This window comes from Halyomorpha halys, unplaced genomic scaffold (assembly GCF_000696795.3).
Source record: "Halyomorpha halys isolate HHAL.00 unplaced genomic scaffold, Hhal_1.1 Scaffold438.1, whole genome shotgun sequence".
Classification (NCBI taxonomy): Eukaryota; Metazoa; Arthropoda; class Insecta; order Hemiptera; family Pentatomidae; genus Halyomorpha; species Halyomorpha halys.
In genome coordinates this window covers 1221360-1233105 of record NW_027107367.1, presented here as the reverse complement: position 1 = coordinate 1233105, position 11746 = coordinate 1221360, and the positions used below count along the sequence as shown (strand labels likewise).

The window sequence follows — 11746 nt, the reverse complement described above, 5'->3', positions numbered from 1 at the left end:
TATATATTTAAAAGTATAATGAAACCTTCAGAGAATGAAGAGAATAATTAAGAAATAACTTTCTGCACTATCAATCACAAGTGATTTAAAGCAAATGAAGAGGGTTAAAATTAAAATATAATGTGTCAAATATTAGATGGTAAGATTAATATAAATAATACTGAAAAAGTGTTCATGAATAATTTACAAAAGGTTAAAAAAGAGTAAGTATTAAGTGTATAATTTAATTAAATTAATTATCACTGCAACAAAGTGTAGTATTAAAAACCAAATCACTTGTGAATAATGTAAAAATAAAGTATATAAATAAATATTTTTACTCACTCTCTTCCCTTACACATTCAAAATTCACTATACCACCCACCTTAAAGGAAGATGTACCTCTGTAGATCAGAACAGCTAAACCAAGGCAAATGCCAAAGCTGTACAAAGCCTCCAAACAAACTTTTTCAACCTTTCATACTATTTGAGTGACAACCTTACTATGTAAGTAAATATACTATGTATAAATACACTCAAAATAGATCGATCCTAACATACGTTACAGGTACAATGTATATAAAATAAAGTCACACTAATATAAACATCAACGAAGTAAAAAACAGAGAAAAACTCCGGGAACTATGACTCAGTGATGACTTAATTAGCAGCCAGATAAATTGAGGAGATCAATTAACCAACAGAGCTCTCTCTAAGCTCTTGAATTATTACTTAACAATAACAGATTAATGTTTGATATTATTTAATCCAAGAATTAATCATGACTAATAACTATAATTAATTAATTAATTAAAATGATTACTAATAACAGCTATCTAAATCAAAACATCCTAAGGAAAAATATACTGCAGAAAAGTAAAAACCACATATAATAGGCTCGAATCACTGTTGTTTTATAAATTTTTAACTAAATGAACAACAAATAAAATCAGAATTGTATAACTGAATTATTTAATAAGTGTTATAGTATTCTAATTTTTACTAGTTTCTGCTGTTCCCTTTACCCTTTTTTCAATTAGTTAATTAATGATACAAATTAGTATTTTTAGTTATCAAAAGTTATTAACTTTTAAGTTTTAAAGTTTTTCTTTATTAAGATTATAATTCAATTAATGCAGTATCAAATTTCATATTTGATGTATGTAATCAAAATCTCTAAATGTATTAATAACTTTTTTATTTATGGATTAAGATCAAATAGAAACTAAACAATAGACTACAAATGTGGTACTCTCAATTTGATAGACAATCAGAAGTAACTATAAAAACAAAATTCAATACTTTCGTAATCATACTCAAACTCATAGATGTACAATGTATTAAAAACCTTGTCATTCATTATTAATTTTTTTAAATCCACAATTTAAAATTATTAGCAATTACCAAAAGTTAATGACACACAGACACTTTACAAATGATTTCAAAACAAATATACCTTATTAATGCAAAAAATGGACCAAATATAATGAAAAATTAATAGATGAAGAATTTTCTTTGACAACTAGAAATTTAAATCATAACATGGAAGATGACCCATGTTTTTAACATATATTATTTATTAATAATGATAATAGAGTAATGAATCTTAGTAATGAATCTTATAGTAATCTTATAAAAACTAACAGTTTAATGTTACTTACTTCTTAATAATAAAAAGTAGGACTAAACAAATGGACAGCATGAGAGCAGCAATGATAGGTCCGATGACCCAGACCATACCAGCCTCTTCTTTACTTTTGTTCACTGATACATCAGATATCTCTGGAGGAACATTAGGGTTAGGCCTGCGTGGAGGATCACCAGGTGGTACTTCTCTCATATCCAATGCTAGTTGTTCCGAAAATGGACTAGATGTATACAAATGCTGCAAAAGAACATATTATATTACATCATCATATATTTAGACCAGTATATAACAAATAAAATTAAGTAACTTAAATCTTTAATTTTTAATATTACCTTCTGAGGAGTATCAACAACAGCTCTAACAAAAATCCTGTACTTGACTCCTCTCTCCAACTTCCTATTTACAAATCCATCATAGGTATCACCACTGCCGAGATGGAAAGTATAAGGGATATTCCTTTGCAAAAATTTTGCAGCAATGTAAGGGACCCTTTCTCTATCAGACTTTCCTCCAGAATTAGCAATGAGCTGTAAAATGAATTTTATTGTTTAATAATTCAGTCAGTTGAAACAAATTATAATTATTCTATATGTTACAATCCAGCAGTGCTTACAGTTCTAAAGTGAAATTATTTCAAAATAAAAATATAGAAGCAGATGGGGTAGTATGTTTTATCAAATAAAAACTCCATGAAATAGGTTGCAGATAATTGTATTTCTGATTAGTTTTTGTAATATTTTTTGAAAGAGATGATTAAGAATAAAAATTGATGGATGACTAAATAATGGTTAAAAAATTTGAAAATGTATTGAACCAGAAGTAATATTACATTACAACTCTTTTAATCAACAAATCTTAAATGTTCATATGAAATTAAAACTTACATCTTCAGTTAAAAACTGATCTGGATTCTTGTTCATAGTATTTTTGTCTTCTGGTACTACAACCAAAAAGTAATGAGAGATCGGACCATATTCTTCAGAAGCCTGTGGGAGAATAACCTAAAAAAACAATTAAGTTATAGAACTTGATATTACAAAAAAGCTAATAAAGTTGTTTAAAATTATCAACTTCAATAATGCAAATAATTAGCAATTATAATAAATTATTAAAATATTACTTTTATATTAATAATTTTTTACTACCTTTTTCTTAAATACGAATACTATTCGTTTCAAGGAATCTTAGATTTTTATAATTTTTTTTATGGTAAAAGTTTGGCTGTTTGCAAATGCCAAACTTGTATAGCTAAAATTATATTATTTTTGAAAGATTATTTAGAACAGACTAAAAATAAAAGTTACCTGAATTTCTTCGCCATTGACAACACCATAAAAATCTGGTTTGACCATCGGCTGAGGAGCCGCCATTTGTGTAGTGACAGTAATTCTAGCTGGGGGTCTGTAGCGGTGATCACCAGGTATTGCAGAGACATTTACATTGTAAGTGGTAAACGGGGACAATTCATGAATAGTGTGAGTCCTTGTATTAGGCTCTAAAACTGCACTTCTCTTTGTAACTACCTGGACTTGTGTGATACCCTGGGAGTCCACAAACTCTTTGACAGCATCAAATGAAATCTAAAACATTTTGGTCAATATTATAAACTTACATGCATCCTCAATTACCATACAAATCCAAAAAGTGTTAAATCTAATTTAATTTATAATCCATTTTCTCTTTAAATAAACATATTTTACTTATTGCTATCTAAAACTGTTTACGTTTCATATTAAAATGGAATCCAATTCAAAATTTCAAGATAAGCATAATCTTTAACTTTTTTTTTTTCTCAACAAAAACCATTTTGAGAATCCTTATCTATTAAAATTCAGATCATGATGATAATAGTTAGACTAATGACTAACCATTACCATCAAACTCAGTTCAGTTCTTTGGTGTTAAGAGATAATCTTGGTCTCAAAACAAAACGTATTATAAAATAATTTCTCCTGTAATCCTAAAAAAAAATTACTAATGCACAACTGGTGTCATTACAACGATTGAAAAGTTTCCCAATTTAAATCAGACCCTTTTAATTGTGCTAAGTAAATAAAAATTACTAAATGAGAAGTCACTCATCAATATACCAAAGACTAATGCAAATAAAATCTGTTTACTCAAGTTACCATTTAGACAATGGATTGTAATCTGTCTGACTACATCTCCATTGAACATATTTTTTTCTCAAAACGAACTGATATATACCTCTAAATTTTCATTAAAAAAAAAAAAATAGCATAATAAATACAAAAATTGGGAGACAAACAAATAATAAATGACAAAATTTAAAAAGAAAGCACAAATTAGCTTTAATTAAACAAATGATGTAACTACCTTGTAATTGATGGGATTGAGACGAATGGGAGGGGACCAAGAAAGTGTCATACTATGAGTGCTAACGTCATGGGCCCGTAGTTGAAGAGGAACATCCTCGGGCTTAACTTTAACTGTGACCTTCTCTGAAAGCCTGCCGAGGCCAGTTTTTGTAACGGCAGCAACAGCAATTGCGTACTGAGCATATTTCTCCAAGTTCACTAGGTCAGCAGATTCTGTTACAGGTACAGTCTTATTTTGCCATTCATCCAAGTCTTCAACTGCAGTCATTGTGTAAAAGATAACATAATTAATAATAGAAGCTCTAGAAGGCACTGACTCCCACCAAACCTAGAAAAAAAATTTGTATTGGTCAAGAGAGAAGAAATTGATTTTTTTAGTTTCCATTGTATTTAATAATGGACAAATGTACAATATTATTTCTTTTAAGAAAATAGAATAATTAAAATTAAAAATAGAACAAATATTATTAAATGCCTGCAGACATTTTTATTTTTATTAAGATCAAAGTTTCGAAGTAATAAATGTTAATCGTGATTGCTCAAATGGATACTTTTGAACCTATCTAAAAATTCATAAACTTGTAAAAACAAGCTAAGACAGTCATAATATACATACATATCTCCTTACAAGAAGAATATGTGATAGAAGTGATTCACAGAAATTATTCCATAATATTTTCAATGATCTGCATAAAAGAATGAGATAGACTATTAATAATAGGGTCTTAGCAATGCAAATAGATCTTTACAAAATAAATCAACTATAAATTTAACTAAAGTAGTAAAAATTATTATGATTTCAACAAACACTACCTCCACGCTCTGATCAGAAGTAGCTACTGCCCTCAGACCCATCGGAGCTCTGACAATATCCCTTTCAGTAGTGATAGTCACGCTATGTGACCAGGGTCCTGCTCCTGACTTGGTATGTGCACGCACTCGAAAAATATAATCTGATGCTTCTTCAAGATTTGAAAAAACAGCCTAGAAAGAATATTAAAATGATAATTAATATATTGAAAGACAAAAATTAAATTAATATTCTAATCATGAATATGGCATGCCTTGGTTTTAGTAGTGTTCCTTTCAACTGTTGTTGTTTGGTCATTCTTTTTACCAAACTGGACATCATAACGTACTATCTGTCCATTCCTCTGTTCTCTTGTAGGAGGGTCCCAAGTAATGCAAACTACATCAGGTGTTTGAAACTTAAACGTCACATTTGTTGGAAATCCTGTTGGAGGTCCCTCAGGGGTCATCAGATATTTAATTGCTTCTTGACCAAAACCTATATGATTTTGTCCAGCCACTCTAAACTCGTATTCCACACCTCTCTCTATAATAGTTTAATTAATAATTAATAAATTGGTAAATAATTAATTATTACTAGAAGAAGTTTAATAATGCTAGCATAGAAACAAACTTTAAGAGTCTACTAGTACAAAATTACTGATAAAATTAAATCGATAGAAAAACATTGAATGATAATTAATTCTGTAACTAATAAAACACTGACAAAAAAAAAGTAATTTTAAATATAATAAATTAGAGTTATATATGTTAATATTTTTTAATGACATTGACCATTGAAACCTAAGAAGGATCTTTGGTAAAAGTGGCAAGAAAGGGAATATTTTAGAGTACATAAAAACAAATATTTTAAATTTTAAGCACAAACAGAATCTTCAAACTAAATTTGATTAGTGGAAGATCATTAGTTGAACAAATTTGATTTAAGGAAAAGATGATCCAGATGGTGATAAAAAAAGTATTAAAAATAGTAAAAACCTCATTTATTACACACCTATGTTTTGATCTAAACTGCAGGTCTTTATCAGGGCTGAGTCAATGAAGGTAAGTAAGTTAATTGCTGACCCACATTGTTCTTACTGCCAATCTGAATTGACTCAGGCCTGGTCAAGACCTGCACTGTGGGTCAAAACATATACGCCTATGCTATTAAACACCAAATGGATCACATTATTAAATATGATTATGTAAATACAGATAAAATATTTAAGACAATAACTGTATTCACCTAGATTATTGATCTTATGAGAGGTTACTTGGAGTAAGAATTCCTTCAGATGCGTGTCTTTCACACCATATCTAAGGCGATACCCAAGAAGATCACCGTATGTCTGCGTTGGTCTGGACCATTCTAGTTCAGCAGATACTTCTGGATCTTGATTCACAACCCTAAAACCAACAGCACCTTTAAAACCACTAATCATGATGTCTGGAGATGAGTAATAAAAAAAAAATTTCTGTCATCATGCAAACTATTTCCAGGATTTGTAGTCCTCCAGTATCTATACATCTGTATAAATAAGTATAAATAAGTGTGTTCCTGTGCTCTAAATCAAAGAAGCAACCAATTAAAGCGACTGATGGCATCTATCTGCCTCTAAGGTAAACTATTGCTTGATTCAAACTCCTGTTGTGGGAGCTAGTGGTCCACTAGTCCACTCGTATAACCACTTACTATTAAAAACTAGGGATATATGTCCAAATGATGTACTCTACCATTTCTTACTTTTTTTTTTCACTTCATTTGTTTCCCAACGAATTCTTGAATATTTTTGAATGTGATCTTCAATTTCTGTTTTATATGGAAACGAAAAGTTTAACTAAATTTATTTAATTAAAAAACGAGAAGAGAAACAGAGATATTTAAAGAAATAAGTCAAATGTATTTCATGAAGTATAAAATTAAAAGTAATTCATCAGGAGGATTTTTAGTAGTGTCAGGTAGAGTTACAGAAAATATTTTTTATGATTATTTGGGTCATTTTGTGATAGAAAGTAAAGAGAGAAGTTGGACAAGAAATAATTGCATCACATTGGTGACTACAAATTGTGAAAAATCAGAGAGTAGCTAGACCATGAATTTTTTTGTCTATATAAATATATTATAGAATAAAAGATATTTTTCTTTTGTGCTCAATTTTTTAATGTATGTTTGTATAAATTTAAAACTTCCAAGTAAAATTAAAATATAATCATTTCCATGTAAGAAAATATTTTATTTTTACATGATTCTAAAGATTGCTTTCATAATTTTATGATAAATATATATAGACTAAAAGAATAAACTTATAAAATTCCCATCCATGAAGGGTTAAGTTGGTATATGGGATTATTTAGGGTCTGAATCTACATTTCCTATAATATATATATGATAAATAAAAACAGTAAAATATATGATCTAAACAATGATTTGGGGTTAAATTGGTTAATAACATAAGTGATGAAAATATTACAAGAAAATAAAGAGAAAAGAGGCATTAAATGTAGAGGAATAGGACAGCAGGCTTACCTGCTGTTCTATTCCTCTGGGAATGCATAACAAAGAGCCTAAGTGATATTAATGGATACATGAGGAAGAAATAAAACAAAAACCAATTTATTGGAAAAGAATAAAGACATTTTATAAGAAAAAGTGAACTAGATCATAAGTTATGAAATTGGTATTGAAGTATCTAGTGCTAATAATATAGTAATAATTTTAAACATTATTTTTTAGCAGTATTTGATTTCGATAAAAAACATTTTATTTTTTGAGATATATTAAAGATCTAACATTGACTTTATTCCAAAAACCTACTTAATTGTGACTGTCGGGCGATTGGGAACACCACCGGGTGTACGAATAGAGACTGGTTCACTCCTATCGCCATCTCCTTTTCTTGTGAGGGCAGCAACTTGAACATTGTATTTGGTGTCTGGCTGAAGGCCTGATATGTTCAACTGCAATGCAGCTCCGTCTAATACGTCAAACCTCATTGGTTCATTTAGGTTCACTACACTCTTCCCCTAAAAATAAAATAAAAGCAAATGAATATCTATTTGACAATAATAATGTGGTGCAAATTGTGCATTACCTTTCGAATAAATTGTCAATTTTCCAATACAATGGTAAAAAGAAACATAAATGAGATTCATTACATACAAGTTAACCAGAATGTGAATAGTTTTAACAAAAATATTTCATTCTAGAAGCAGCTAAAAACTGTGATTTTTAATTTTTTCATTTAACATTGAGGTGTATAAAAGAAATCCATGAGAAGCATGATGAGAAAATCAAATAAATAATTTTGTTTCGTAGAAGTCAATAACAAATTTTAATAACTGACTCAAAAAATTTCTTTTTTACTATTTCTAAAAAATATCAATCAATAGTTAATGTACAAATAAATTTCGAAGATAAAGTGGAACCATTTAAGTAAAACAGAAATGTATTAAAATAACTACTTACGTCTTCCTTGGTTTCTTGAACATGTATGTGATAGCCACGAATTACACCATTTCTATTTTTTTCTGCAGGAGGCTTCCAAGAAACGAAGATAGCAGTTGAATTAATAGCAGTGACTTTTACATCTTGAGGATGCCCAGGTACTAAAAATTATATTAAAGAAATGCTTAAACAATTGTTTTAGAGCTTTATAAAAATAATATCTTATAGTTTCCACAAATTTTTATTAATAGTTATGATCAGTGACCCATTTAAAAAGTTACACAGTTTAATTTATATTTATTATAACTTTTTTTCTTTTTGCATGCAAATTGAAATATTTGGCCAAATCAAAGAAATTAATTGCTTTCCATTAAATAAAAATGTTTTAAAATATTCTTTTCGGTTCTTTAACAAGATAATTAACATCGTCTTAAGTATATACAATAATAACAATTTATAAACATGAAAAATACATAAACAATGTGATGTAGATAACCATTTGAATACCAACACAATCCTCCTGTAGTTTTGGCCAAAATACAAAAAACAAAACAAAATAAATCACATGAATCATCAAACCTTGTATCTTGGTGAAACACAAAAATCTACACTACAAAAATAAACCAACAAAAATGAAATTAAATCATGTCAAAAAACAAAAACAGGGTGGAGGCTATCCCTCTTCAGCTACAGGTTACAAAAATGACACGGAATCGAAATTTTGTACTTACGCTTGTCCTCTGCGTTCGTTGTAACCCAAAAATCGACAGAGAGAGGGTCAAAGACAAAAAGAGAGACAAAAAAATCTTAGAAAATGTATGAAAAAATTCCATTCAAAAACAAAAACTTTTAAAATATTTTTTTTCTTTTGAAAAATGTGTGCAGATTCATTCTATTTTAATAAAACATTTTTTTTTCAGCCTAAAAAATATTTTTCAAAAACCACAAAATCTCAAAAACATCACAAAAATAAAAATATTTAAAAACCACAAATACGTTTCATCCTTAATCGAGTTAGCTGGAAATAAGAAAAAAAGAAATAGTTCTATGAAAAATGAGATCAACAAATCAAAAAAATTGAGGGCATTAGTAAAATATGACATACATACACACACATACACCTATATATTTCCTATTATGGAAGCAGTGTTAAAACACACGAACGAAAAATATGTTATAAAAATGCAAAAATGTTAGAAATGTTAGTTATAAAAATGAAAATATTAAATGACACGTATTGGTATTCAAATGAATTTCACTATCTGCTGAAGAGTTAGAGAAATCTTATAAAAGATGAGTGCAACATTAAATACAATTCTAGTATTTTACTCACCGTCAGAATGTTGCTGGCTACCTAAATTTAATATTGCACCCTAGATTTACTCAGTATCTACATTACCAAACATAATAAAGAAAGAAATAAAAATAAAAATTGGTCATGGCCCCTCTCTCTCAGAGAAAAAGATTGACCATCAACCACATTTAATTCTTTAAAAAATAACAGTGCTGTGTGCAACAAACAAACAGTGCACTTTTATATACGTGTCCCCATTGTGTTACATGCACTACAAAGTGCGCTTGAAAAAAAAGTGAGAGTTTTAAAGTACCAAAAAAAAGTGGTTTTACACATAACAATAAAAAAACAAAACAAAAAAAGTGCTCTTTTCAAAATTAATTACAGTGAGAAAACAGAGATAAAATTTTAAAGGAAGGTAAATAGATGATGGATTATTTAATTGAAAGGAAAGGAAAAGTAAACTGGAAAACAGATGGATAAGAGCTTTTGTTTTACGAGTGAGTGACAGCAAAAATCAAGCTCAAAATCAATAGATGAAAAACAAAAAGAGAAAAAAGTTAGAAGTGCGTTCAAAACCTTCCTCGGGCCTTTTTCCGAATGCGTGGAAAAAACATTTGATTAGTAAAGTGTCTTTATATCAAAATTTCAAAATTCAAGACAAAAATAGAGCTGGCGGGAGATTAAAAAGTCCCTTTTCCAGCAAAAAGAAAAATTAAACAAAATTCAAAATCCATCACACCACGCACACTCAAAAAATCACGCACACAAGAGACTTAGCAATGGGAGAAAAAATTCACCTTTGATCCGGTGGTAAAAGGCTGGCAGAAAAAATGGAAAAACACACCAGCCGAAAAATCATAAGTCAGCTCACCCGTCAAAATTAGAAAAAAAATATCATCACTTTTTTTTTTCCTCTAATAACATTTATATTTAAACCTTGTTGAGGAAATAATGATTATCTTTAAATAACACTTTTGGATTAATAAACATATAATTTAATTAAATCCTCATCATGGTTTCAACAAACATAATTTTTTCTCCATTATACATTACAGTACACTTCAAACTCACGTAATCAAGTGCCAGCATATTGCACACAAATTTCTGAAATAATTATCAAAGTAAAGTAGATTACTTTGAAACATAACTAAATAGTGATTATTTAATCAAGCAATAATAATTATAATGATAATAAACATTAGTAAAACTTTTTACAAAATTGATATTTTACATTTAAAAATTCTTCTGAGGAATGTATACATCAGCAACATGGCTAAATATTAGATAAAATATTTAATCAATAAGATGAAATATTTTAAATTACAAAAGTTAAATAGGGCTGATTAAAAATACAAAATACTAGCTATGTTGCTAAGGATGTAGACTTGGTAACATGCTACAACATGTACAGTGTATAGTATGTCTGTCAAAATAGTGTGAGTTTTCTTTGTCAATGGATTTATGAGGTGGTAAAATACTTCAAATTTAATTATTAATAATTCAATTAATTAATCAATAATTCTCCATAAAAGATAATAGTTTGAAATTGTGGTTTTAAGAATTTTTGATCTTTTTTTTCCTAAAAAACACATTTGATAAAAATTTTAATTAAATGAAACTATTAAAATGACAATAAATGAGTGCCAAAACATGCAATAACCATTCTTCATGAATTAGATAAAAATATTTTTCAGTAGTTGATTTTTTCCCATCAGAAACATCCAGATGAATAATATGAATAGACCAAACAAAGAGATTACAAAAAATCAAATATTATTCTGATATTCTTTTAATGAATAATTAGTAATGAAAATAATGTAGTTACCTAGTAGTCATGAAATGATATTTCTGTATTTGAAGAGTAATCTATAGTCCCACTTTTTCATTATCAAATAATTTTTCTCACTTTATAAAAATGTAATATAGGTTTTCCATTAATTATTTAAAATTAATTTATTTCCCTAAATCTACTCAAGTTGATTATATTTTTATTTTAAAATTATTTGTAATGATTAAACATCAATTTGCAAAAGCGGCCAAGATTTAATAAACAAATTAAATAAAAATAATAATACAGACTTAGTTTCATCAATTATATTCAAAGTAAGAACTGAAATTTCCCAATTCTGATAAGTACAATAGGTAGGAAATAAATAACACAATACACAATATTTTTCATGAGAATAGTATTCCTTGCACTTAAAATTTTTTTAATTATAAAAACATGTTAAAAAAAAAAAAAAATA

At 28.1% G+C, this 11746-nt stretch overlaps 1 protein-coding gene across 13 annotated transcripts in view; it reads right to left on the bottom strand.

The window, feature by feature from the left end:
• Lar (tyrosine-protein phosphatase Lar) overlaps positions 1-11746 on the bottom strand; it is a 969819-nt gene that overhangs the window by 15056 nt on the left and 943017 nt on the right. For all 13 annotated transcript variants that reach the window (XM_067045667.1, XM_067045668.1, XM_067045669.1 and 10 more), the window contains 10 exons: positions 8225-8364; positions 7574-7782; positions 6005-6165; positions 5031-5302; positions 4780-4950; positions 3965-4294; positions 2932-3207; positions 2512-2628; positions 1960-2154; positions 1641-1864 (listed from right to left, as the gene is read on the bottom strand). In XM_067045667.1, coding sequence (XP_066901768.1) covers positions 1641-1864; positions 1960-2154; positions 2512-2628; positions 2932-3207; positions 3965-4294; positions 4780-4950; positions 5031-5302; positions 6005-6165; positions 7574-7782; positions 8225-8364 — 2095 coding nt within the window. The remainder of the gene's footprint in view (positions 1-1640; positions 1865-1959; positions 2155-2511; positions 2629-2931; positions 3208-3964; positions 4295-4779; positions 4951-5030; positions 5303-6004; positions 6166-7573; positions 7783-8224; positions 8365-11746) is intronic.